Source organism: Tenrec ecaudatus, chromosome 17 (genome assembly GCF_050624435.1).
Source record: "Tenrec ecaudatus isolate mTenEca1 chromosome 17, mTenEca1.hap1, whole genome shotgun sequence".
Lineage (NCBI taxonomy): Eukaryota > Metazoa > Chordata > Mammalia > Afrosoricida > Tenrecidae > Tenrec > Tenrec ecaudatus.
The window spans coordinates 55,754,154-55,781,858 of NC_134546.1; the positions used below are offsets into that span (position 1 = coordinate 55,754,154).

The window sequence follows — 27,705 nt, forward strand, 5'->3', positions numbered from 1 at the left end:
GGGTGCTCGGAGGAACCTGGGGGCCTGTGGGGGTATTTATGAGGTTCTGGGGTGCCTCTGGCTTCCCATCATTCTGTTGGACCCATTCTTAGCTCCCTCCAGGCTTAGCCATTTTCCCTTTGAGGATTTTGACCAGCGCCGCCCCGGCGGACATGCGCCAGGGCCTCTGTTCCTGGACACAGCATTCCTTGGGTTTAATCAACCCGAACAAAAACAGAGGGGGGACGGAAGGAAGCCCTGTCCCCAGGCCCTCATGGACCAGCTCCAGCTGGGGGGCAACATGGCTCGTGCCCTGCCCAGATGGCAGGTGGCTGCTGCCTGGCCTGAGTCTGGAAGCCTTTAAAATTAAAAAAAAAATTCTTATTATTCTTTTTCCTTGTGACAAAATTGAGCATAACAAAGCTTATACCAGCTGTACAGTATCTACAAGTACACCGCATCCCCAAGTTGTGCAACCCTCTGGCTGGCCTGGAGACTTCTGGGGACCCCTCCCTTAGCAAGCAAGGTTCAGCCACCCTCCACCTGTGCCCATCTGACCCTGCTGGCCTGGACTCCTGAGCACTAGTCTCCTCAACGTGGGCTCATCCTCATCTGCAGATACCCGCACGGGCTCACACAGAGCCCCACTCCCGGCTCCTGCCTCTGGGAAGCCTCCAAGATGGCCGAAGCCTTTTCCTGATCCCGACCCCTCTGCCCATCCTCTCTTCCCTGAGCATCCACAATTCCCTCTCCTGAGCACCCTCCCTCTCTGGCCTCTCTTTCTCCCGAGGCAGGTGCAGGTTGCCCACTCTCCTGGGTGTGAGTGCCCCTGCAATGCCAAAGCCCACAGGGCAGCCCTGCGCTCTGCTGTGCCAGCCTTTGGTGTAGCTTCATGTCCTCGGGCTTTCTCATGGTGCTTAAGCAGAAACATCGCAAGGGAGGGTTTACAAACACATTTGTTCTCTCGCTGGTTAGGAGGCTATACATTCGAATTCAGGGCACCAGCTGCAGGAGAAAAATTTTCTCTCTGAATCAGCTCTGGGGAAAGGCCCTTGTCATCCATCTGCCCACGGGTCTGAGAGTTTCTTAGCACAGGGACCTTGAGTTCAAAGGACAGGCTCCGCTCTTGGCCCTACTTCTCCATTCTTGGATGTCCTGTAAGATAAAAGGTGATGCAGGTCTCACTCCAGGGAAACTCCCGGGAAGATGTTGCCTCCCACCGCCACCCCCTTACAATTGATTGGCTGATCGATCGCATCACCTTGTGGAGGATGATTACATCATGACATCATAGCCAAACCACTGAGATTCACAGCCCAGTCAAGCTGTCACCTACTCTGGAGAAACACAATTCAACCCATGACAGTCTTTCTCTGCCCAACATTCTTCCTGGCCCACTTGCAGTCTGGGGGTGACCTCCCTGACACCTCACTCTTGACCCTCCCATGTTGCAACTGGGAGCTCCAAGATGTACGGTCTCCACAATGGAGGGGGTACCTCTGCCAGCCTCAGTTATGTGGCCACACTCTTGGTCCTTCCCCACAGCCTGCTCCCTGCCCCACCAGAGCGGATGGGAAACAGGGCCAGGAGTGCTGGTGGACAATCATGGGGACCCCTGTGCAGCTGCAGTCACTCTTCGGGGCTTTGAGAGTCTTACTGAAGCCAGTGACAGACGAGTATGCTGCTGCCACGTTCTTAGGCCAGGAAGTGGGGCGTCAGAAGGAAGGGAGCCTGCAGTCAAGGAACCTCCAAGGTGGAAGACCTACCTTTCTGGGACAGAGGTGGGATCAGACCCAGAGAGGGGAAGGGGTTTACAGGCGGTCACACAGCCAGTGCAAGGCTCGAATCTAAATCAAGGTATTTTCCAATGCCAGACCGAATCTCTGGTTTTATCTCCTGGACCCACCAAGGGTGTAGCTAAGGGACTGCAGCTAAAGCGTCTGGCCGGTGCCCTGGGCACCCCCTGGCAGGAGGCCACCACAGAGCGGCTTCTGTTCATCGTGTTTCCACCGCCAGCCGTGAGAGCTCACTCAGCAAGTTAACACCAGCACTTCCATATTGGAGAGCCTCCCTGGGCCGAGGCTGACCACAGAGAGAAAAGAAATCTGCAAAGACAAGCCCGACCCGGAGCCACCACAGGCCCATTTCCATCCGTGGCCCCAAGGGAGGTATGGTTGTGCTTTCCTGCCCTGCCACCACGTGTTCGCTGGGAGATGAAGGGGCCTTTGAACCGATGCTCCTCCATGCTTGGGTGCAGTTCCCTAAGAGATGGGGGTTGGGAGTGCTTACAGGGCATCATGACAGCGCCATAAGTGCTGGTTTCCCAAGCTACACCTCCAGGGCCTGTTCCTTCTCCTGTCTGACCTGCCCTGACTAAAGTACTGGGCACCAGCCTCTGCCTGTTCTCTGGCTGCTGTGGCCGCACAGAGCGGGACGAAGCTCACCATTTCTTCCCCTCGGCTAGAGTCTTCCTGTCCCCCTGCAGGATGAAGGCAGCTGGGCGCTCCTTACCCACTGTCATCCAGTCTCTTCCAACAGACAGAGTAAACGGTCCCTCGAGGTTACTGAGACTAAATATGCACGTGAGCAGACAGCCTCATCTTTCTCCTGTGGAGGAGCTGGTGGGTTTGAAGCGCCAACCTTGTGACTGGCAGCCTGATGCCTAACCCACTCACCACCAGGGCTCCCGGACCCCTCTTGGGAGGGATGAGATCCACTGGTGACCCTCTTGGGATGAGCAGTGTTAGCCTAGGGAGGGGTGCGGCACAGAAGCGATTGTGCCTGGACTTGGTGGGGACCCTTTCCCAGGCCTGGCTGTGGCCCCTGACATTGACTCCTCCAGGCAGTTTTCAGTGCCCGGTTGGGACTCTCTTCCTCCTTTGAAGGAGCCAGGGTGGCAGCTGTGGTAAGAGACTGGCATGCTCACTGCAAGGTTGTCAATTCAAACCCACCACCAGTCAGCCGCTGCTTGGGAGAAAGAGGAGCCAGCCTGTCCCTTTAGTCTCAGAAACACTATAGGACGGCGGTCCTCAACCTGTGGGTGGTGAACCCTTTAGGGGTCGAACGGCCCTTTCACAGGGGTCGCCTGATTCATAACAGTAGCAAAATGACAGTGATGAAGTAGCAACGAAAATAATGTTACGGTTGGGGCATCACCACAACATGAGGAACTGTATGAAAGGGTCGTGGCATGAGGCAGGTTGAGAATCTCTGCTATAGTGGGTCGCTGTGAGTCAGAACTGCTTTGACAGCAGTGGGTTGGTTTGTTTTTTGGTTTTGATTTGAATCCAAGTGGAATGGTTTCCCAGGTTTTACTTCTGCAGTATGCCGAGCAGATTCAGACCTTTGGGTGAGTAGCTGGACACGAACCGAGAGACAGTGCTGCCCATGACGGGGGATGCCAAAGGCCGTAGGGGTCGGCCCCTCTCAAGCTAAGTTTGAGACCACGGAGCAGTGAAGGGAGTGCTGGGCTCTGGCACTGGAGTTTAGGGGAGTCTGGCCAGCCTGGCTGGTGGGCTCCGGAGTCAGAGCGGCGGCTCTATGGGACAGGTCCGTGGCTTTGCCCCCTATGTCAGATGTGACCCCCTATGTCAGGGCTGGTGAGCAGGGCAGCAGGGCACGGGGAAAGGGACTCACAGGCAGGCTGGGACTCATCTGGAATCCCTGGGATCAGATGGTCAGTGTGGGCTCCCTGCAGGGGATCCATCACCTACTGTTCAGAGTCAGGTGATCCCTTGCTGGGGGGCCTGGCCCCATCTTCCTCAAAGAGGGGCTGCTGGGAAAGAAAGGGGGGGATGTATCAGGCTTGGATCTGGGAAGGCTTTGTGGGACTGGCTTAGGAATGTGGATGGAGGTACCTTGAGGGCTTCGCTCTAATTTCACCCATGCTGCTTCCTCACTCCCTGCCTAGCCCACACTTGCTGGCTGCCTGGGCCTCTCTGGCCCTCCAGGCAGCATCCCTCAGAAGGACTTCTGATTGACCCAGGCCAGGTAGGGTCTCCTGTGGCATGTGTCGCCCCCCCGCACCCCCGCACCCCCCACTCGACCCCATAGGTCCCCTTTGTGACTTCAGGCTCTTGAAGGTAGCTACTGACTGGTCTCTGGAGACTTTCAGGTCCTTGTGTCCACAACACTCCTTGGTGTAGATGTCCCACACATTTATCTAGAAAGGTTAAACTGATTATTTTTTTAAGAGTATGAAATGAATGTCTTGGCTGAGGAGGGTTAGTGTCCAGCCCCCATGGGGTGCCAATGCCTGGGGCCCTGGGAATGAGAACCTGAGACCTGCACCTTGTCTCCCCGTGCATCCTGCCCCTCCCTCTGGGCTGGGGTCCAGGGACAGGGAGGGGAACTGGCCCCAGGTCCAGTTTCCCAGGGAGGGAGGGAGCGAGGGCGGGCAGGCGGGTAGGGGGTGGAGGTGGGGGTGGGGGAGGTGTTTACAGTCCCCCACTAGGTTTTGCCTCCCTTGCCCTGACCCCCACCCTGTGCCGCAGGGAGCCGGGGGTGGTGGGGGGAGAGAAAGGGGGAGCTTTTTGCCTCTCCACGGGTCTGGATTGTGTTTAAAGGACTGATTTCCGCCTTGTGGGGGTGAGTTATCTCCTTGTGAAATCCAGTTGGAGAAACAAAAAGGTTTTACCCAGTGAGACACGTGCTGCCTCCTTCATGGAAACCCCAGAAGGAATGAGCAGGCCCCCTCTTGCCTCCGCCCCCAGCTCAGCCCAGCCATCTCCGTGAGCTGGAGGAGTCGGGCACGGGCCCCTGTGGTGGGCAGGTGCAGAAGCTTCGGGTCAGGGGCAGGTATGCAGTGCAGCCAGGTGTGGGGGAAGGGAGGCCCTGTGGCCACACCCCTCCACAGCTGGGGCACCAGTTGTGCCTGGGTCCCCTCCCAGGAGGGGGACTTGGCAGTAACTGTGGGATGGTCCCATCACTAAGGGCCACATTGGGCACAGAAGGGCAGGGTGAGTCTGAGGGGTGATATTCTGGAAGGAGCCCAAACAAAGGGTCTCGGATCGGATGGGACTTTGAGGGTGAAAGGAGAGAGCGAGAGCGGGGCGGCCAGCTGGGAGGCCCCTGCCGCCGGACCTTGCAGAGCCCGCCCGCCCCTGCAGCCCGCCCACCCTTTCATCTCTGTGATTCTTTTTTCTCTCCTGCCTCCCTGGGGAGTGTGTCTCAGAGGAGCCTGGCAGGGTGGGCTTGGCCACAGGCAGGAGTAAGGGTCACCAACCAAGGCTCCGGACGGACCCCCAGAGCCACAGGACTGGGCAGGACGGAACGGGAGGGGACACAAGAGGTCTGTCCCCTCCTCCAATGCCTGCCTGCCCAGGCCCTCACTCGGGAACAGGCTTTTCCCAGACAGTGAAATGCAAGAAAGTAACCTTTAGGGTGCAGAGAAACGTTTCTTTGTTTCGGTGGCGGGACTTTTTTTAAGCCTCTTTTCACATCTGTAGTGGCTTGTTTTTCCCCCCCTTTTCTTTTCTTGTGTCTGGGGTCAAAGGCGCAGGTTCCAGAGAATGTCTTCGTCGCAGACAGTAGGAAACCAGACCCCCGGGGTCACGGAGGAGGATTATTCCTACGGCAGCTGGTACATCGATGAGCCCTCAGGAGGCGAGGTCCCTGGGCCGGAGGGGTAAGTGTGGAGACCCCTGCCCCCCAGGCCGGGCAGGAAGCGGACGTGGGCATCGAGTGGCTCCGGCTCAGCCCCTCAGGTGCTGTGTGACTCAGGATGAGTCGCCACCTCTCTGGGCTGCTGCCTCCTGTGCCGTGTTCGCCTTGGGGACTAGAGACAGCTCTTCAAGTGCTTGAGCCGGGCCGTGGTCACTCAAAACTGGCCAATCCCTGCGCAACCATGATGCGGACCTTGCAGTTAGGGGCGCGGGGTGGGGGTGGGGGAGTGGGGATCCTGCTGGTTGTGCCTGGAGGTCTCCCCCCCCACATCCTGGCAGGTTGGAGGTGCTCCTGGGGAGTGGGGGAGGGGAGTTGTGCCTGGTCTTCAAGGGGTTACTGGTCTCTCTGGTGACCATTTGGGGTGTGGCAGTTCCTTCACAAAGTGCTGAGTTCTCTAGGCATGCAAGGGAGGGGCAGAGGAGGAGGGGGTTGTCTTTGAGGAAACCCCCAACCCTGTTGTCTTGGATAGGTGAGGCCAGCCTGGAGGAGGGAGGGAGGGAGGGAGGGAAGGAGGCAGACTCAGCTCACCCCAGTGGAGCACTCATCCATCCAGACCCTCCTCTCTTTGTTTAGTCTGGGCGCCTGGCACAGGACCCGGGTCTCCATGTGCCCCCACCCACTGCCAAAGACCCTTGCCCATGTGGGACCCAGAACTCTGTCCCCACTGCCTCTGCGTTGTTCTGACCCTGGCCCCACTGCCCAACCACCTCTCTGCTCCATTGGGGGCTCTGGGGAGCTAGAAAGGTAAGGCTGAGAGGGGAGGGTTTGCTGAGCCAGATGTGTGCACATCTGTTCTCCATCAACAACGACGCTGGAGAAGGGAACAAGACCTGGTGCCTCCCCGATGGCTGCAGCCTGGCTGGCTGGGTCACCACCCAGGCCTGAGGGAAGGAGTTGTTGTTTGAAGAACTCAGGGTGTGCTGACTGAGTGAGCCAGCACGTGGTCTCCAGTCCCTGTGTGTGTGTGTGTGTGTGTGTGTGTGTGTGTGTGTGTGGTGGGTGGGACACAGTGGAGAGGGGCCCATGAGCCAGCCAGGAGGCAGATCCTGACCAAGGTTAAGGCCCTGGCCTGAAGCTGTGTTCTTGGGAGTCTCCGGGCCCAGGCACCGCCTGAAGCCAATGTCTGTAACCAGCTCTATACCCCGATGTTTAGGAATAGTTGGTCTCAGAATACAATCCCGCACATGGCAGGAGTGAGGTAGCGGTACCCCAGAAGAAAGGCTTGGTGATCCCTTTTCGTCAATATGACCCCCTGGAGCACAGTCCTTCTCTGTCACACTTAGGGTGACCATGAGTCGGAATGGACCCCCCCAACCCGGGGTTTGCTCTCACTCCAGGCTATGCACACCGAGTCACTGGACAAGCCCCTGTGCCCAAGGGTCTGGCAGGAGGTTGGGAACCCAGGGGACTGCCAAGGAGGTGAACGTGGGCTCAGCTTTCCATCTTGGCATGAGTCAGACACCCAGGGTGACAGTGCACCAGTGCATTGGTCAGGCAGAGGTTGTGGTGACAGGGGCTGGGGTGGACTCAGATGTCCTTGTGGTAGTACAAGGACTTGGTTGATGAGGTTGGTGATGGGATGTGATATTCAGAGGTCTCCTTTCTTACCCTCAGGCTCCCTTCTGGGCAGAGGGTACATGGTCAGCCTGGTATGCGCCCAGCCTGGTATGTTACCTGCCTGGTACATTACCTGCCTGATATGTGTTCAGCCTAGTATGTGCCCAGCCTGGTATGTTACTGGCCTGGTATGTGCCCAACTTGGTATGTGCCCAGCCTGGTATGTTCCCAGGCTGGTATGTTACCTACCTGGTATGTGCCCAGCCCATCAGTACCCACCTATGATACCTGTGTCCGTGGGCATCCACCTACAATGAATGCTCAGCTTCCCATCCAGACCCTGGGGATGTCACTCACCTCCCCACCACGTCCAAGGGCTTCCGGAGAAGGTAGCAGTGAGGCCTTCTCTTGTGGGCCAAGATTTTCAGCAGCTGGGGAGAACTGCCTGGTCAGCCTTTCTTCTCCACAGCATGTGCTTCTATCTTCTCTCTGGGTGGGGCGGACAGGGGGTTCCCAGGCGCCTGCTCAGAGCCCACTTTCTGGAAGCAACATCTTAGCTCCTTATCTGCTGTCCTTCCCACTCAGACTCCGTCTCTTCTCACCAGATGACTCAGTATCTTCTCACCAGCCTCTGGATGCCTAGCATGACCCTAAGTTACCCAGGATCAAACCCCAGCGTTTTGAGATTACATCAGACTCTGGTCTCCTTACCCTTCCTCTTGGGGTGGGGTCCGGGAATCCCACCATGCTTGCGAAACTCCCTCCCATCTGCTCCTCCACATGGACGCTTATAATTCCTCCCCCTCTAAGAAAACCGAAAAGGAAATTCACTGCCTTGGAGCGGATGCTGACTCACAGCGACCCCACAGGACAGGGCAGAACTGCCCCTGCCAGCTTCCAAGACTCTTAACTCTTTACCGGAGTAGAAGTCTCAGCTCTCTCCCACAGAGCAGCTGGGGGTTTCAAACTGTTGATCTTGCGGTTAGCTGTCCACAGGGTTCCCCTTCCCCCTGATATCCCTGGAATACAACCTGGCCTCTCCCCTGCCACTGTTATCTTCAACCAGTTGAAACCGCTAGTATGCTATTGGACTTACTATGGCACAGTGGTTAAACATTGGGCTGTGAACCAAAAGGTTGTTGGTTCGACCCCACCAGCCCCTCCAAGGGAGACAGATTAGGTAGTCATGGATTTTACAAGGGCAGATAGTGAACAGTGGTTAGGAATGTAGGTGCTGAAACCAGTCTACCCAGGTCCAAATCCTGTCTCGGCTACTTTTCTAGATGTGTGATCCAGGCAAGATACTTTACCTCTCTGAGCCCCGATCTCCTAAACCACACCAAACCAAACCCAAACCCGGTCCTTTGCCATTGAGCTGGTTCTGAATCATGACAGCCCTAGAGATGACTGGGTAGGTCTGGCTCCGTGGCTCATGGGGGCTTTCTTCTGCAGTTCTGTGAGTGGGTGTGAACCTCTAACCTTTGGATGAGCAGTGAGGGGGGCAAACCACCTCTGCCACTTGGAGACCTCCCTTGTCCACACAAAGCCCCCTCTCAAACCCTTTTCAACCATGGCTTCACACATAGCAGGGATTGGGAGGACGGCACATGGCCAGGCAGTGTGTCCCTCTGTTGTGTCCACTGCCGCCACTAGAGGCCTCCCTCTCTGTTCAGCGATGACCAGGGTGGCTGCCAGCCCACATGGAGCCCTTGTGACTACTGGTAAAAAAGGGCTCAAACCCTAAATCAACCTCATTGCTATCGAGTCGATGCCCACTCATGGCCACCCTACAGGACAGGGTCTTTTCTGAGACTGTGCCTCTTTACAGGAGTAGAAAGTCTTGTCTTTCTCTGGTGGAGTGGCTGGTGGATTCGAACTGCTGATCTCACAGTTAGCAGCCCCAATACAGAACCTCTATGCCCCAGGGAGCCATGAAAGGGACCCAGGCCTCATTATAGGCGCGGTGTGGCCTGCATTTGAGTTCCACTCATTTCCTTGGCCGGGCATCCTTGTGCAACCTATCCAGCTGTACACAGAGACCCTCCATGAGATGGGACCAGGGAAAGACAAAGACGCCAGTCCTGGAGCTGGGGTGGGTGGATAGAGATGTCACTCCAATCACGGATGGGACAGCGGTGGGTGGAGGACACGACCCTCGGAGTGAAGTCTTGATTGTGTGGCTTAGGCACAGGTTTGTAGTGAGCAGGAAGCCGGGTGCAGCCCCAGCTGGCCTCCTCTGGGCAGAGCCAGCCATGCACTCTTGCCTATATGGAGTTTTCCCAGTAAACCCGGAGTGGTGGCGCTCCACTGTGGGAGCACAAGGGCCCAGAACGACCCCCAGAGGCAGAACTGGAGAGGCCAGTGGGCTGAGGGGGCTGGTTAAGGAAGCCCCATGTAGACAGCCGTGCACCTCCCCCAAACCAGGGCAGCACATTCAGGGGACCCTGACCTAAGCCTGACCTTATCTTTGCTCACTCTGCAGGCCCATGCCCGTGTGCCAGCCCAGCATACCATCCAGCCTCTCCCAGGCCTGCCTGGCCACGTTGTCGGTGAGTCCTATCTGGCTGCAGCTTGCCCCAACCATTGAGGGGCACCCCAACCTGCCGGGGCTAGTCCAGGGGGGACCCTGGAAGTCCAGCATGAGGGGTATGGGGAGATCTGAAAAGCCTCCCAGATGAGACCCCAAACTGAGGCTCAGGCCAACACCAACTTTGCGGACTCCTGTCCCCTCTCCACCACCTCCCCAAAAGCCCCTGAGTGTGCACCAGGTGGGAGGGGCATCCTGGGGAAAGGTCTGGCACACCTCTCCATGCTGTCCCCCAGGTCCTCATGCTGCTGCTGCTGGCGGGGCTGGTGAGGCGCCGGCGGCTCTGGCCCCAGTGTGGGCACGGCAGGCCTGGGCTACCCAGGTAGGTACCGTGGCCCAGCTGACAGCGACACCTTGGAGAGGGAATGATCTGTGTGCTCTAGTCTCAATAACAACCCACCTTTCTCAGCCCGAGGGCTCTCCCCACCCTCACCTTCATGTCCAAGTTTAGTAAGACACAGAGAGGGAGGAGGGGGCCACCTGCTCCTCCCGTGCAGCACATAGGGGAGAGGACTCTGCCCTTGACCCCAGAGAGATGGGAGCGCTGAGGGGCCTGGCTACAGGCTGCAGCTGCTCGAGAGGGCCTCAGTGCTGGATATCACCTTGACCTTGGTTTCCCCTTTGGGTGTCACTTGGACTCTGGTGCTCGCAGGCTGATTCATGGGGACCTTCGACTCCTATGGCTAGAACTTGTCCTCCATCTCCTTTAGCTCTGCAGCCCCAGCCTGGCAATGGGGAGTCCCCAGAGGAGATGGGATAGGGTGGCCTAGTATGCAAAAGGTCTGAAAATGGTGGAAGTAAAGGACGGAGCCCCAACACACACAGCCTTGCACCCCAGACTCAGGATGCAAACCTAGAGGGTCTGGGCATGTGGGTGTAGGGAGCCAGCCTGCAGGTCTCTGCCGCCCCTGCCGGCCTAGGAAAGAGCTCGCTCTGCCTTGGTAGGCCTCTGGGCTCCTTGGGGAGAAAAAAGTAGGGTGAACTCAGAGGAGTGCAGGAGCAGAGAGGCGCCTGGGACAGCTGTGCCCGCTGTGTGCCCTCTGCCCCTGCTCCACACCCAGTGCAGAGGCAGCAGCCATTGCACAAGGATGGTGTGACGTGCCCAATCCTCTGAAGGCTTGCCAGCCCAGACATAGACGTCAAATGTGGGGGTGGCTGCTTCTTGGAGCTTCCAGGGTGGGTGGAGAGAGCAGTGCTCAGGCATGTGCCGTGTGTGTGTGTGTGTGTGTGTGTGTGTGTGTGTGTGTGTGTGTGTGTGTTGGGAGTGAGGACTCCTCCAGTCACTTAGCCACAAGACCCCCATGCCTGGCATCAAGAAGACAAGTCTTTGTGGACTGACTGACAGGTCCTTAGGCTCCCCATCTGGGAAGGGGCCTCACCCTGTCCCATGGTGCTGAGTGGCTCCCCCTCTGTGCCAGCCCCATGGATTTCTTGACAGAGGACAAGGGCTGGGAGGTGCCTGCGGCAGTCTTCACCATCCTCTTCAGCTCCCTGTGCACACTGCTCCCCGATGAGGACCCACTGCCCTCCCTGACTCTCGTTTGGACACCCAGAGAAGGTATTGATGCAGTTGGGGTGCAGGGGGCCCTGAGCATGTCTCTGTAGGTGCACCAAGCAACCCTCACCCCAGGTCAGGGCAGGGGGCCAAAGGACAGCCCCACTGGAAGAAGCTGCTCCTTCCCTCCCCAACTAGCCACCAGGAGATCTGAAATCTCCTTATAGGGGTCCTGCCTTGGGCTAGAAGTGCAGGGTGTGTGTGTGGGGGGTGGGAAGGGGGTGGGTCTAGTCACTCTGAAAACTCCATCCCCAGGAGGGAGGGGCCTTTCTTGTTTCTGGTCACAGGTTGAGCCCTGCAGAGTCCCTATCCCTGGGCCAGAGGGTGGGGAGGGTAACAGGAAGGGAATCCTGAGGAGTTACACCTGGATGCAAGGGAGATGATGGTGACCAGGACAGTTGTCCTTGTCCTCAAGTGGGGCCACTGCCCTGGGCTTAGCCATTGGGGGAATCACCTAGTCCTCACCATGACCCTGACACAGAGGGACCCGAGCCCCGTTTTACAAAGGGGGAACTGAGGGTCCGAGAAGGGAGCGGCGCTAGGGAGGGGTTGGTTTAGTTGATGTGGCACTTGCTCAGACCCAGGGCTGAGCACTGAACCGGTCACTTCTTGTCTCCAAACTAGCACCAAGCCTGTGGCCGTCAAGTCTGTTTGTTTCCTTTTTTTAAAAAATCATTTTATTAGGGGTTCATTCAACTCTTATCACAATCCATGCATACATCAATTGTGTAAAGCACATCTGTACATTCATTGCCCTCATCATTTTCAAAATATTTGCTCTCCACTTAAGCCCCTGGCATCAGCTCTTCATTTTCCCCTCCTTCCCCGCTCCCTTATGAACCCTTGATAATTTATAAATTATTATTTTGTCATATCTTGCCCTGTCTGACGTCTCCCTTCACCCACTTTTCTGTGGTCTGTCCCACAGGGAGGCGGTCACATGTAGATCCTTATAATCGGTTCCCCCTTTCTAGCCCACCCTCCCTCTATGTTCCCAGTATCACCACTCACACCACTGGTCCTGAAGGGATCATCCGCCCTGGATTCCCTATGTTTCCAGTTTCTATCTGTACCAGTGTACATTGTCTGGTCTAGCCAGATTTGTAAGGTAGAATTGGGATCATGATAGTCGGGGGGGGGGTGGGGAGCATTTAGGAACTAGAGGAAAGTTGTATGTTTTATCGTTGCTACATTGAACCCTGACTGGCTCGTCTCCTCCCTGAGACCCTTCTGTAAGGGGATGTCCAGTGGCCTACAAATAAGCTTTGGGTCTCCACTCCGCACTCCCCACCTCATTCATTATAAGATTTTTTGTTCTGATGATGCCTAATACCTGATCCCTTCAACACCTTGTTATCGCACAGGCTGGTGTGCTTCTTCCATGTGGGATTTGTTGCTTCTGAGCTAGATGGCTGCTTGTTTACCTTCAAGCCTTTAAGACCCCAGATGCTATATCTTTTGATAGCCGGGCACCATCAGCTTTCTTCACCACATTTGCTTATGCACCCACTTTGTTTTCAGCTGTTATGTCGGGAAGGTGAGCATCATAGAATGACAATTTAATAGAAGAAAGTATTCTTGCACTGAGGGAGTACTTGAGTGGAGGCCTAATGTCCTTCTGCTACCTTAATACTAAAGTTATAAATATATGCATATAGCTCTCTTACCCCATCCTCATATATAAATATATTTGCATATATAAATGCCTTTATCTAGACCTCTATAAATGTCCTTTGCCTCCTAGCTCTTTCCTCTATTTCCTTTACTTTCCTCCTGTCCCACTGTCATGCTCAGTTACCACCTGGGTTTCAGCAATTCTTCTTGGTTACATTACCCTTGATCATGCCCTACCAGGCCTCCTGCACCCTCCTCACCACCGATTTGGATCACCTGTTATTCTCTTGTCCCTGAGTTTGTTAACACCACTACCTTTCCCCCACCTCCCCCTATCCCATGTTCCACCGGAACTGTGGGTCCCGTTGTTTTCTCCTCCAGATTGCTGATCCAGCCTATCTTATTTAGACAGACCTGCAGAGATAATAGCATGCACAAAAACAAGACAGAGCAAAACCAAGCAACAGTATACAACAAAACAACAACAACAAACCAATGACAAAAAACACAACAAGAAATAAAAGCTTATAGTTAGTTCAAGGATTATTTGTTGGCATTTAGGAGTGCTTTCCAGTCCAGTCTGTTTTGACTCATGGCGACCTTACAGGACAGGACAGAACAGTGTCTCAGGGCTTCCTAGATGGTAAATCATTGCAGGAAAAGACAGTCTCATCTTTCTCCCAAAGAGTAGCTGGTGGGTTTGAACCAGGGACCTTGTGACTAGCAGCCACAACATTGGATCTTTTAATTTAGATCACACTAATTAAGGGGCCAGAGGATCCCTGGTGTTGGAGTGGTGGCATGTTGGGCTGCTCGCTGCAAAGCTAGTGGTTCAAACCCACCGGTCACTCCTGGGACGAAGGATGAGGCTGTCTGCTCCCATAAAGACTGACAGCCTCATAAGCCCACAGGGGCTGTTCTACTCCATACTGTAGCATGACTATGACTTGGAATCAACTCGGTGGCAGTGAGTTTTTGTTTAATTAAGTTGCCAGAGAGCCCAGGTGGTGCAGTGGTTAAGTGCTTAATGGGAAGATTTCAACTCTCAGCTTAACCAAGAGGTCGGCTGCTTAAGCCCGCCCTGCGGGAGGGAGCCGTGGTGGTCTGCTCCTGTACAGATGTGCAGCCTTGGTGACGCTTGGGGCAGTTCCACTCTGTCCTTCTAGGGAGCAGGGAGTCAGGGACAACTTGGAAGCAGAGGGTTAATTAAGGGGCTCTGGTGGCAGCACAGCTAAGTGCTTGGCTGCTAATGGAAAGGTTGTTGGTTTGAACCCACCCAGACGCTCCTTGGCAGTCTGCTCCCTCATAGGGTACAGCCTGGCATTCTATTAGCCTGCTCCTGTATGGGGTACAGGCCGATGCAGTCCTGCTTGGCCACAAGGTGTGGTGGGGGGTGTCGCTGTGGACTCAATGGCACCTACTTTTCTCCCTGTGCGATGCGAAGGTTAATCAGTACAGCCACCTGCTAACCACAGGGGTGGAGGGTAGAGTCCATCAAATGGCACCTGGGCAGTAAGGTCTGGTGATGGATTTGGGGAGAGTCAACCGGGGAAGACCCTGTGGCGCCCAGCTCTACTCTGACCCATAGAACGGACTCCAAGTCTGTTCTGTGTGAGAAGATTGTATGTTCTCACTCTGAGAAGGCAGAGCTGATCCTCAGTCTGGATTTGAACCTGGAATCTTGCCCTCTGAGCCAGCTTAGGGACTTTGAAGACAGACAGGAGAGGGCCCCACATCAGTCCCTCACCATCGGGCGTGTCTGTCCACCTTGTCTTCCAGGGCCCTGGAAGCTGCTGGCTCTCTTCTACTACCCTGTCCTGTACTACCCGCTGGCCGCGTGTGCCACGGCCAGGCACGAAGTTGCGTACCTCCTTGGCAGCATGCTGTGCTGGGCCCACTTTGGGGTCCAGGTGTGGCAGAGGGTGGAGTGTCCCCAAGGGCCCAAGGTAACCACTGACCCAGGATGGCCTGGGGCGGAGGCCTGTCTGTTTATACGAGGGGCTTCTGGACCCCATTCTCTTAGACGCAGGACTGGCTCCTTTAAAATACGCCCGTCCTAAGCTCAGCCTCCATGCAGGACAGGCGGAGAACAAGGCAGCTGGGCCTGGCCCTCAGGTGCTTTCTGTCTAGCAGGCACAGGGTGGTGGTGGGAGGGGACAAGTGGGCAGAGGAAGAGCAAGGAAAAGCCAGGACACACTCTCACCTCAAATTACTGACTCCGCGGCTCTGGCGTGGGTAGAGGGGGAGCAAGGGGCAGGATGGCCAGCATGGGGTTGCAGATGGCCTCAGAGGGTTGACAGGCAACAGACCCTCTCAGCCCGGCTCCCGGCTGCTGGCGAAGGCATGAAGCTGCTGCGGCTAGAGCCCGCGGGGGCTAGTGTAGGCTTCTGAGCCAGACAACCCGAGTTTGAATCCAGGTCATGGCCTCATTCCCTCAGTAAGCCATTCATCTATCCCCCAAGCATGTTGGAACCTCGCACTCTGCATCAGGCTCCTTTCTGGGCACTGGGGAGAGAGCCCTGTCCTCCCACACTGCGATTCCAGAAAGGGCAAATCAATCAGTCAATCAATCAATCAATCAATCAACAATGCCAACTGATGGCAGGTGGTGAAACAAGGTCACCTTTTGGAGACTTGGTTTCCCACTTACAAATGGGGTCGCCAGCGCCAGTCCCTCCCGGGCAAAACTGGTGGCTCTTCTGAGCACCAGGACCAAACTAAGCCATCGATGAAAGCAACACGAATGAACAAATACATGAATGTGTGTGTTGAGTGGAGGAACCAGCCTCTCCAACGGACAAAGACGGGCTTTCGCCTCCTGCAAATGGCCACCGCCTGGGAGACGCACAGGCTGGCACAGCTCTGCCCAGCCCTAGCAGGTCTCTGTGCATCTGCATGGACTCGATGGCAGAGACTTTGCTTTGGAATTGTTCTCTGCATGGAGAGAGGGCTTGTCACTTCCCGGATGCAGAGGGCGGGCAGAGGCACCACGCCTTTGTCTTATTTTCAGGGGACTCGGTGGGGAAAGGAACAGAGAAAGCAGGTACCCCACCCATCTCAGGTGCTCTCTCATACCTGGGGGTGGCCTGGGGGGGATTCTTCAACCTCCTCCCTTTGACCTCCTCTAAAGGCAGTGGCTGGTGGGGGCCCAGGAGCCGGGGGGAGGTGGGGGACACCTGTAGGGCCAGTGACAGAGGAGTGGGTGTGTTGTGCGGGCTGGCCCAGGGCTGAGGGGTGGGATACAACGGCACCTCCTCCTACAGCACCCAGGCAGTCCTCTGCCCTTTACAGAGCCCAGTGCAAGGTGGGGAGGGAAACGGATTCTGGCCGTTGGTCAGGGAAGGAAGGCAGGTCAGTCTGTCTGGGTGACTGTCTGTCTGTCTGTCTAGATCTACAAGTACTACTCCCTGCTGGCCTCCCTGCCTCTTTTGCTGGGCCTGGGATTCCTGAGCCTCTGGTACCCGGTGCAGCTAGTGAGGAGCTTCGGACGTCGGCCCGGAGCAGGCTCTGAGGTAAAGGGGCAGATGCCAGCACACAATAGGCACTCAGAAATGGTTTGCTGAATCACGGATTGACTTGCTAGTCCTATTCCGACCCCAGGTGAGGAAAGTCTTGCAAGCTGGCATCTGAGCCAGATAGTGCGTGCGCAGGGGCTCACGTTGGTGGGGATGTGCCCAGTGTGGGCGCTCAGAGGATGCCCGCATGGGTGTGGCCACGGACAGTTGGAGTGCAGGTCCAGCGCTCTGAAGGGGGTGCCATTCGACTGAAGGTAGAGGATGAGTGAGGCCATCTAGGGTCTGGGAAGAGTTGGGGAAAGAGGTGGGGATGGGTGCAGGTTCCTGTGGGGCAGCCCTAGGTCCCCTCTAGGCTTCTGGTCCAAGGCAGCTCGCCCAGCTCTTGGCTTGATGCTCATGGTTCTTGAGTCTCAGTCCTTGTACTCCCTGTCCTCCTGAACCTTTGGGGGAGCTCCCTTGCCCTATCATTGGGTGGCATTCTCTCTCCAGGAGGCATGATGTACAGACCCTTAGGCCCTTGGTCAAAGAGGTTTAGATCTCAGAAGACCCAGTCGAACTTAGAGAGCTAACCCAAACCCACCCTGTAGGCCACAGTCTCCGTGGCAACAAGGACCAACCTCTCTGTGTTCCCTCCATGTTCTGGGGTCTTCTCCTGGGCCCCAGCCACTATGCAGGCAATGCAGGGCCTGGAATGGGGCTTAGACAAATCCCTCCACCCCTGTGACCTCCCATGAGGACTAGCAGGAGGGGCCTGGGTTTTCTGACCTGCATCAGCCCCTCTCCTGGGTCCTGGTTCAGGAATGTGCCAGGGAAGAGGGCTAGATGGGGAGCAGTGCTGGTATGTGACTGCATACAGCAGGAACGACTTGGCGGGACTGTCCAGCATTGAAGAACCTTCCGTAGAAGATGGATTGCTCTTCCAGTCATGCAGATGAGAGGGCTGCTGGGGGTGTGGAGGGGTGGGTGGAGGGGGAGGCCAGGGACCCAGAGCTCAGGCCACAGAGCTCAGGCCTCTCTGCACTTCAGGGCCTCCACCACCAAGTGGTTTTATAAAGCACCAGCTGTGAGCAGGGGCCTGGGGTGCTCCTCCATCTGTCTGTCCCCATAGATGCTGCAGAACAGCTACTCTGTGGAGTATCTCAAACGCCTCCTTTGCCGGAAGAAGCTGGACAACAGGTGAGGTGCCAGCCACACCCTCAGACGAGCTGTTGGGGAGGCCAACCTTCAGCAGCACGACAGGGGCAGAGACAGGATGAGCCAGGCTCCCGGGCTCAGCCTCGGGGCAGGGGTTTCTCCTGAGGAGCCTCACCTGCCTGGATCTCTCTGCAGCTCCCATACCTCCAAGCACCGCTTCCTGTCTTGGGCTCGGATCTGCTGCAGACACTACATCTACACCCCACAGCGAGGTACGGGGTGGGAAGCTGAGGCGGACCTGCCTTTCCTTTGGGGACAGTGGGGGGCGGTTCCCAGCACCCTTGTAATCAGAAAGGACAACTTGATTTGGGACAAGAGGAAGCCCCTGGCCTGGCCTTGGTGGTCAGCACGCTGGCTCTTTTCCTGGGTGCCTTGGGAGGGATGGGGGTGCCTTGGGAGGGATGGAGCTCCCTGGCCTGAGGGGTGCTTGGGCTCACACGCCCATTCTTTTGCGGACTGCAGGATTCCGGCTGCCCCTGAAGTTGGTGCTTTCGGCCACCCTAACAGGGACGGCCATTTACCAGGTATGTCCCTCACCCTGGACCCTTGCCTCTGACACATTGTCCAAGCCCCTCTCAGGACGCCCAAAGCCCTGTCCACAATCCAGTCATCTTGGAACATTGGCCTACCCTTGTTGAGCCCCGATAGTCAGGACATGCGTTTGGGCATCACACAGGCATCGATGAAAACCCCACCCTCCGTGTGTCCTGTGACAAGTTGCCCAAACTCTCTGAACTCGGAGCCGTTCTGTAAAACAGGGGAATGGAAATCCCTTCTTTCTTGGGTAGCTTAGAATGTTTAGAGGGCCTTCAAACAGCTCATGGAAACATGGAAGTAAAAGACATTTGGAAGCTCCCTTATTTGTAGTGGATAAAGTCTACTTCGCCCTCCAGCACCCTCAAACCTCGCCCCCCCCCAAAAAAAAAGGATCCTTGGAAGATAGGGAAGGTATGGTTGTTCTCCATTTTACAAATGGGAAAACTGAGGCTCGGGGGGGGGGTGGTGGTGGTGACTTTGGGTTGACCAAGCTCCTGCAGCTAGGGCAGGCCAGCGCTGGTGTCCAGATCTGCCCTGTGTCAATGCCCATGCTCAGTTACAGCTCCCTCCAGCATGGGAAAAGGAATGTTTGGTATGAGACCTTAGACTAGAGTATGCATTCAATCTCGTGTTTTCTTAATTTTGCACACACGCACCACACCCTATGCCACTGACCAGGGCGCCTGGGCTCACGGTGCTCCTGTTGCATCTGCTGGTGGGTCCCCTGCTGCCTAAGGCTCCTGCTCTCAGGGGAAGGTGGAGACCCTCTGAAAGTGACCTGTGGCTGTAGGTTGCGTGTTGCGGAGGTTGGCCTCTCCCCTATCAGCTCAGCCCAGCCTCCTGGGGTGGTGGCGCTAGATGCGGCCACAATTGGCCGTGGTGCCCTCATTCTGGGGCTTTTGCAGGTGGCCCTGCTGCTGCTGGTGGGCATGGTTCCCACCATCCAGAAGGTGAGGGCGGGCATCACTACGGACGTCTCCTACCTGCTGGCCGGCTTTGGAATCCTGCTCTCCGAGGACAGGCAGGAGGTGGTGGAACTGGTGAAGCACCACCTCTGGGCACTGGAAGGTGAGGCCCCCAGGGGGGTGGGATGTCTCTGAGGTCCCATTGCTGTGAGGACTAGAGCCCGAATCTCCGAGCTCAGTCCCAGCCGGCCACTGATGGCATGCTGGCTGCCCTTGGGCATGCCCTGTCCCCTCTCTGAGCTTTGACAGCCACAGGCCCAAACTGAGGTGGTGGGGCCTCCCGCTCCATGTGCCTGGGCACTGAAGCACCAGTCTCAGTCAGCACTCTTCCCCTTGTGGTATCTCCGACTCCCATGTCCAGGGTCCTTGGCTGACTCCCCTGATGTGGGAGATGGTACAAGGGAGCTGAGGGGACCCATCCAGGGGTCTCTGCTGAGGCTTAGCAAGGAGGATCCTTAATGCAGGTGGTGGGGCTAGAAAGAGAGGTTGCCTCCTCTTCCCCATCCTCTCTGGTCATCCCCTCTCTCCTTCCCTCCCCCAACACTGAGCCAGGGAGTGCAGCCCACCTGCCTGGCTAGAGAACACCCCCTGTAGCAGACCCTCCCAGCCACCCTGTTCAGGAGGTTGGGAAGTGACCCCATTGAGGCACGGAGGAGGACTTGGCTCTGGTTCCACAGAGGGTCAGAAGTGCACCCCAGAGCAGACTGCCTGGGCCAGGGCGCCTTGTTTTTCCCACCTTGATTCAAAGCCTGAGATCGAGGGTTCTTGGTGAAGAAGCCCTTGGGGCAGAAGCAGCAGCACCCTGCCTTCTGTGGCGTCATCCGTGATGGCCGGAGCTTAAGCAACCACTGTGGCAGGTGGAGGCGGGCTGCTCTGTAGATGCCCGTGAACATCAGGGTCATCTTGCACCCACAGATCTAGCCAGATCGGGAACGGAGAGAGCAGGGAGTGGGGGACCAGGGCAGAGGGGGTGGCAGTGACTGATTGCTTCTATGACCACCTCCCTTCCACCTTCCTGAGCTCCTAAGCTCCCATAGGAGGGGCTGCCCTGGAACGGGAAGAGGCCTGCCCTGAGCCCCCCAGCTAGGCAGGTCACAAGGCGGGCTGAAAATGGTAGCTCGGGCTATTTCCAGCCGGCTGTCACCCGGACCACAGGCAGGAACAGACACAGGTTTCTCAGCCCAAGCCACAGCCAGAGCCCCCTCCCCTGTCTGCAGTTTCCGCCACCCGCCACAGTGGCTCTTGGCCCCGCTGCTCCTGAGCAGCACCCAGCAACTGACCTTCCGCTGGGTGTGCTGAAAGTCACAGTGGGTGAACCCCGGTCGTGGACACCCGGTGTCGCCTGGTTGGCTTCCAGCGATTGCTGATGGGAATGGATGATGAGGGTGGTGTCCACCCCGATGGCGTATTGGAATCGCTGGGGAGCATTTGCAAAACCCGAGGCCCTCCCACACCACTCCCAGCCGCCCGCGTCACTGAGATTCTGATTCCACTGACCCAGGGTGTGTGCATGCACCTGGGCATCGGGAGGGTTGGAAGTTCCCCTGCAAGTGCTGCCCATGGCGAGGCGCCCTGCTGTGTGGAAACAGCACTTGTCTTGTCCACGTATGTTTGATCTCCCCACCCTGAGTTTCTGGTGGAGGCCCAGGAACAAAGCACACACGCATCCCTGCGCTGAGTGATGAGGTCAGGCAGGACGCAGGTCCCCCCCACTTGCTCCAGAGCTCCTCCGAGAAGGTTGCATATCGCGCTTCACCTCCACCTGGCAATGTGGTTCCTAGGTCAGGCCGTCTCTCAGCCTCCTCTTCTGCTGGGCAGGAACAATCCCAATGGCCTGACCCTGATTTGCTCAGGGGGTCCAGAGAGAGGCTGCAGTGGGTGTAGGGGTGGGAGGGCTGCAGCCCCACCTCCCGGCTCTGTGGAAATTTCCATTCTTTCCCGGGTGCTGTGGGCATGGGCGGGAGGGGAAGCATTGGGAAGGAGAGTTTCCACATACATACACCCCAAAGGAGATGGCTGGCAGGACCATCTTCCTGGTTCTGATGGGCCCAAGCTGCCACTGTGGATGCGCAGCTTCTGTACCCAGGACAAGGGCATAGGTGCGGCTGTGGATGGGCCTCCAGGCTCCACCTCTCCTCGCCTTCCAGGATGGCACAATTGTTCCGTGCTGGGCTGCTAACCGCAAGGTTGGTGGTTCACACCCACCCAGTCGCTCCGCTGAAGAAAGGCCTGGTAACGTGTCCCCAGATGACCCCAGCCCTGTGCTCTGTTGCACGTGGGGCTGGGGGTTGGCAGGCAGCACCACAACAGCACAGTAGCGCACAGGATGGCACCTGCCCGAGTAAACCCAGGCTTGGGGACATGCTGTGACCTTCTGAAGGACAGGCAGCTGGGAAGCAGAGGAGCTGGAGGTGGCGGCTGGGGGTGGGTGGCAGCTCACACAACACTGCAAGCCGCAACAGCAGCATGAGAGCCGGCCTCTCCCAGCACGGCCACTCTCCGTCAAAGGTGGTCTGTAGGGCAGGGGCGATGCCACCCAGGCATGATCCTGGTAGCAGTTGGAGACCCAGGAGACCCCCTGGGTCCTGGCGGTCCCTTTAGCTTCTCCTCCAACCCTGCAGTGTGCTATATCGCGGCCCTGGTCCTGTCTTGCTCACTCACCTTCCTCGTCCAGACTCGCTCGCTGGTGATGCACAGGTTAGTGGGGGCTCTGGCCCACTCGTGTCGGGGGGTGGGGTGGGAGTGGAAGGAAGAAGTCTGAGTCCTATGGACCCCTATAGAGGGCCTGTGGGGAGGGCGCTGGGGTAGAAGGAGGACCTCCGCAGGCTCCAGTGACCGGCATTGTGTGGGTGGAGAAGGCAGGCCTGGCCCCGTGTCATTGGAGAGGTGTAGTGGAGAGGGGGACGCTCAGTCCCAGAGTGGGCAGCTCCATGGGGGCTGGTCTCAGCTGGAAGGGGAAGGGGAGGGAGGTGACAAGGAGTGGAGGGTTAAAGACATAAGTGAGGGCTGGGCAGACCCTGACACGGGGAGGGAGGTTGAGGTAGGAGCTGTGGGAAGGTGGCATAGGGACAATGCTCCTCGGGGGCCCGTTGGTGGTAGGTGGGAAGGAAGAAGCCTGAGAGGTTCCCAGCAGACCCCAGACAGAGGAGGTCATAATAGGGAGCCAGTAGGTGGGAAGGGGAGGCCTGACCCACTGGTTCGGGCCAGAGAGCCGGTCCACATGCCCTGGGTGTTTGGCAGACCTCAGAGCTCCTGTACAGGGATCTCAGCCTGGTGGTCAAGGCCCAGCAAAACCCCTGTCCACCAGCAACCTGGGGCCCGAGCTCTGGTCATTCTCCACCCCACTTGCTGCTTCCCATTTTCCTGATGTGACTCCCAAGGATTCCTGAGACACGTCTCGGCTACCGCCCACGCCCCCACAGCTCACACTCCCCCTTTAAAATGCTGCCCAGAGCCACCATTTCCAGGAAGCCCTCCATGACTGCCCAGTTTGGCTCAGCAGCTTTCTGGCGCTGACAGAGGGTTCTGATTGATGGTGAGCTTGGCCAGAAGTTGGCCCAGAGGAGTGATTTGGGGAGTGGCAATGGCTCCCTGAGGTTCCTGCCCACCTTGTCCCACTCCAGGACCAACCTCCAAGCTCTGTACCGAGGGACTGCCCTGGATAGGGGCTCCCAGCCCCAGAGCCCCCATCCCTCTCGACAGGCCATCTTCAGCTGGATGAGCTTCAGCGCCTACCAGGCGGCCTTTACCTGCTTTGGTGAGCCCCCTTGCCTGCCCCGCCCTGCTTTTGGGGCACTACTTGTGTGGGCAGGCTCTGATACAGAGAGCAGAGAGGGGACCAGCCCCACCATTCCTGCCCTCCAGCTGGGGGTGCATGAACCCTCAGAAATGGACTACTTCTCATGGGGGGTAGTCAGGGAAGCCTAGGTGCCACTAGGCCGGGGACACCGGACTGGCACCTTGAATTTCCAGGAGGCACGGTCCAGTTGAGCTATGGTGGATTGCCCCAGGAGGTAATGAGGCTCCTGACAATGGGAGTATCTAAGCAGTGTTTAGAGCCCATTGTTGGAACAGCAAAAGGATTCCTGCCCTGAGGCCCCATGGCCCCAGTTTTTTATTTTTCCCCTGGGCAATGGTTTGAGGACAACACTCTGGAAGACGAGGGTCCTGGCCAGGGTCCTGGGCCCTCTTCTTACCCCAACAGCTCCTCAGCTCTCCCCTCCGGAGATGAAAGGACCATTCCTTGGTCGTCTTCCTACCCAGGAGGTACCCTGGTGGCACAGTAGATTGAACTTCAAGTCTGAAGTTCAAACCCACCCACTGCTCTGAGTGGGAGAGACAGGCAAGCTGTAAAGATTAGTCTTGGTGTCCCTGGGGGTTGGGGGGGGCTATATTCTGATTTGTGAGGCCACTCTGACATGGAAGGGACTTGATGGCACTTGATGGTGGGTACTTGATGGGACTTGATGGTGGTGGTACACCATAACTGTTCCATACACACTGTCCCATGCCAACAGCTAGGCAATTGCTTCGACAGGCAACCCTCTAGCACTGAGTCCGTGCGGGCCAGCTAGGTGGAGGTACGAACAGCCCTCTCAAACACAGCCCTGTCCTCAGGGGCTCAGGAACCAAGGAGGGGAAATCCCATTTGTCAAGAGCACTTGGTGGTTTTCAAAGAGCCATCACACACATCGTCTCCCTGGGCCCTCATGAGGGTTCTCGAGGTGGGAGCCCCAGCCCCTGTTTACGGAGGAGACAGGTTCAGGGAGGTAGAGTAACACAGGGCAGTGCCGCTGGGTGGTGGTGCATCGGGGATCTGAAGCCACGTCCTCTGCCGGATCCTAAAGCTGCCCTGTGGGGTCCCTGAGCGGCGGGACTGGCCGGGCCCCAGGGACCCTGATTTGTCCCCATACCCCTGGCCTGGGCAGGCCTCCTGGTGCAGCAGACCATCTTCTTCTTGGGCATCACGACCTTGGCCTTCCTGGTGTTCATGCCTGTGGCCCACGGCAGTAACCTCCTGCTGCTCCGAGCCCTGGAGTCTTCATGGTGAGTGGGGCAAGGGGCAGAGGGCACTGGACTCCTTCCAGAAGGTTACCGAGAGTGACTGCCCTTCCCAACCCCAACCCCAGGCCCTTCTGGTTGACCTTGGCCCTGGCTGTGACTCTGCAGAATATGGCTGCCCACTGGGCCTTCCTGGAGACTTGCCATGGACATCGAGAGCTGACCAACAGGTAGCTAGCGCCTGGGCTTCTGAGTCCTTTGGACCCTCGGTCTCTGTCCATCTTTCTCTCCTTTCCTGTGCCCTTCCTCTTCTACCTGGATGCCCTGCTGCTCACAAAGAAGAAAGATACTCCAGTCACCCCTGTGTGGGGCTGGACGCCTCCCCCAAAGCGTTGGGGATCAGCAGAGTGCTCTCCTGCCTCCTCTGTCCCTTGAGACCATGTCCCTCCTCCTGGGGAGGGACTCACGGTGAGGGAGTGGGCTGGGAGAGGGACACGGCCCCACAGAAAGATGCAGGCACATCTCCACTGACATTCTGCCTCTGCCGCCCTGGCTTTGGGCTTCAGTGTCCCCCTCTGTCCAAGTCAGGCCAGGACGTGCGTCACAGAAGGCAAGGCTGGGAGGAGGGTGAGCTGGGTTGAGAGAACGTTCAGCATAGGGTGGGGGTGCCCAGTGGTGCTGAGGGCATCGACTGTGACCCTGACCCTGGGGACAGGGCTTTGGGCGGAGGCTCAGCTGCCCTGCTCTCCCCACCCCAGGCGAGCACTCTACGCGGCCACCTTCCTCCTTTTCCCCATCAACATGCTGGTGGGCACAGTGGTGGCCGTCGGCCGCCTGCTCCTCTCTGCCTTCCACAACGCCGTCCACCTGGGCCAGATGGACCTCAGCCTGCTACCTCCCAGAGCTGCCTCTATCGACCCGGGTAAGGCCCTGGGGGCCAGGGTCTAGGGTTGGGGCAGACCGTCCAGGCCGTGGGGAGGGGCTGTCCTGACTTAGCTCTGTGGAGGTGGGAGGGGAGGGGAGCATCACGGTGTGTGTGCCCGGTGGACTGTCCTGTACATTTTTCAAGGAGCAGATGAGACTGGTCCCCCCAGCCGCACGGTGGGCCGGACCGTTGAGGTGTGGGAGCACTCTGTGGGAAAGAGGCAGAATGGGGTGGGCAGGTCACCCTGCCAGGAAAGGCAGCATAGATACACCAGAGGAGCACGGGTTCAGCTGGGGCCTGTGCCAGGCGGCGGCGGCGGGTCGGTCGGCCCAGCTCCCTGCTCTCCCAGAGCTCCTTTGGTCAGTCCCAGCGGGCAGTCAGCCAGGCCATTTCCTGAAGGGTTTGGGGCGGGTTCAATCTCTCGACTGTTGGGCTCCGGCTAGTCTGGAGCACACACATCTTTATTTCTGCACACCACAGAGTGTGTGTGAGGTTTCCTGGTGGCACAGTAGTTAAGCACTCAGCCGTTCACCGAGAGGTTGGCGGCCATCACCCACTGGCGGCTTCTGGGGAGAGAGAGGCCTGGCATTCGGTGCTGTGAGGTTACAACCTCTAGAGTCCATGCTGTTAGTACCCCTTCACCCCCCCACCTCCCCCCCGCCCCACCCCACGAAGCATGGTGGTTTCCATGGTAACTCACCTCCAAGCAGCAGCATGCCCTCTGCCAAGCCTCGCGTGGCTTCAGGCCTGGGGTGCAGCGGGTACTCAGTGTGGGTCCCCTTTCAGGGTGTGTGCCCTGAGCTGCTCCTGCCCAGTGTGACTGTGAGCTTGTATGCAGTGGGCACAGCATGGCCCTGTGGGTGTGTGCCGGCTGGGGGGTTCTGGACTTCTGCCGGCCTATGGGCCCCTCCTCTCCAGCTCTGCTGTCCCCCCTCTGGCCCAGGCTACCACACATACCGAAACTTCCTGAAGATTGAGGTCAGCCAGTCACACCCCGCCGTGACAGCCTTCTGCCGCCTGCTCCTACAACCCCAAGCCCCAGTGGGCCCCCAGGACAGCCTCAGACCCGGGGACGAAGAAGAAGGTACACACACCCACGCACCCTACCAAGGTGGGGGACTGAGCCCACCCAGGTTCTCTGAGGAACGAGGCCTCCCAACCCACAACACACAGACACACACACACAGACACACACACACACTGCCAGGAAATTCCCCACTTCTGCCTGCCCTTGGCTGCCTGTGGTCACTGGCCCTCCTGGCTGGGTCTCCGGGTAATTTTTTCCAAAACACACACACACAGAGAGAGAGAGAGAGAGAGAGAGAGAGAGAGAGAGAGAGAGAGAGAGAGAGAGAGAGAGAGAGAGAGAGAGAGAGAGAGAGAGAAATGGCTGCTTTACCATGGGGATAAGTCACTCTCAGCAATACAGTGAACCAACACTCTCAGAAAGCACAAGTAGCAAATAGCAAACTATCTCAAGAGCCTGCCCCCCCTCCCCCAGACCCCATCCCTTCCTCTTCTGCCCATCACTGCAGGGGGACACCCTAGCCTCTGGTCATCGTCCCCAGCTACACAGCCTCATGTGCCTGAGGAACCAGTGTTATGAGCCACCACCTGGAAGCCCCGCCCCCCCACCCTCCCTCCCTCCTGGGGGCCACCCAGCAGGCCCTGCTGGGTTTGGGGCAAGGCTCAAGCTCAAGGCAGCTCTCTCCCTTGCAGGGATGCAGCTGCTGCAGACTAAGGACCCTTTGGCCAAGGGAGCAAGACCCAAGAACAGTCGCAGCAGGGCCCGCTGGGCACTAGCCTACACGCTGCTACACAACCCAGCCCTGCGAGCCCTCCGAAAGTCCGCCCTCTCAGGCACCTGGCCCAGCAGTGCCCAGCTCTGAGGACAGGGGGGCCGGGACTCTGTCCTTCCTCCCCTCCCCTCCCTGCCCCAGACTCTTTGTCCTCTCTAGAGCTCCAGCTTTGCTGGCCCAGAGCAGCCCCTGGGTGTCAGCGTGGGTGGGCTCTGCCCTGCACCGGGGTCCTCCTGAAGGCTCGTTGGCTGCAGGAGAGCCAGCGGGTCTCTGGAGGAAGCAATTGAAGGACTGGGAACCAGTGGGGGCCAGAGTGGTCTTGGGGAGCAGGGTCCTAGCTCCAACTTGAACCATGTCCGTGATGCCTTCTCCTGACCAGGGCTGGTGGTTGGGGTCTGGATAGCCTCAAATCCCTATTCCGCTGGACCTCACGACCAGGGGACGGGGTACAGCTTCCTTCCCTTCCTGCCGGCCTACTCTTCTGCGAAACCACTGGAAGGCTCGTGGCTCTCCTGGTCTGCCAAGCACCATGCAGACCTTTCTTGAGAGCCCGATCTTTGTGTTGTAGTTTTTACACCTTTAGACCTTATGAAAGAGCTTAGTGTGCTCCTTTAATAAATGCATCCCCAAGATCAATCCTCCTGGTGGGGGAGGAGGATACCGGGCGCCATGCGGTTACAGGGCACTGGCACAGGCTGGCGTGGGGATGCTGGCCACAGGACTGGGCTGGGAGTGCACAGTGGTGCTGGCTTGGGAAGCAGGGCTTCCTCTGGGTCCTAAAAAAGGGCAGTCTGGGGGGAATGATGTCAGGAA

The 27,705-nt window shown here is 57.7% G+C and overlaps 1 protein-coding gene across 1 annotated transcript; it reads left to right on the plus strand.

Moving 5' to 3' along the window:
* Window positions 1-1,584: 1,584 nt before the first annotated feature.
* STRA6 (signaling receptor and transporter of retinol STRA6) lies at window positions 1,585-27,517 on the plus strand. Its single transcript, XM_075535562.1, has 19 exons — window positions 1,585-1,732; window positions 4,692-4,776; window positions 5,474-5,605; window positions 9,683-9,749; window positions 10,024-10,109; window positions 11,206-11,345; window positions 14,670-14,902; window positions 16,346-16,468; window positions 17,580-17,647; window positions 17,801-17,877; window positions 18,128-18,189; window positions 19,108-19,270; window positions 21,789-21,864; window positions 22,791-22,924; window positions 24,096-24,213; window positions 24,297-24,398; window positions 24,927-25,090; window positions 26,037-26,177; window positions 26,813-27,517. Exons 1-19 carry the CDS (start codon window positions 1,585-1,587, stop codon window positions 26,980-26,982), a joined length of 2,289 nt encoding a protein of 762 aa, XP_075391677.1. The 3' UTR covers window positions 26,983-27,517.
* The last annotated feature ends 188 nt before the right edge of the window (window positions 27,518-27,705 follow it).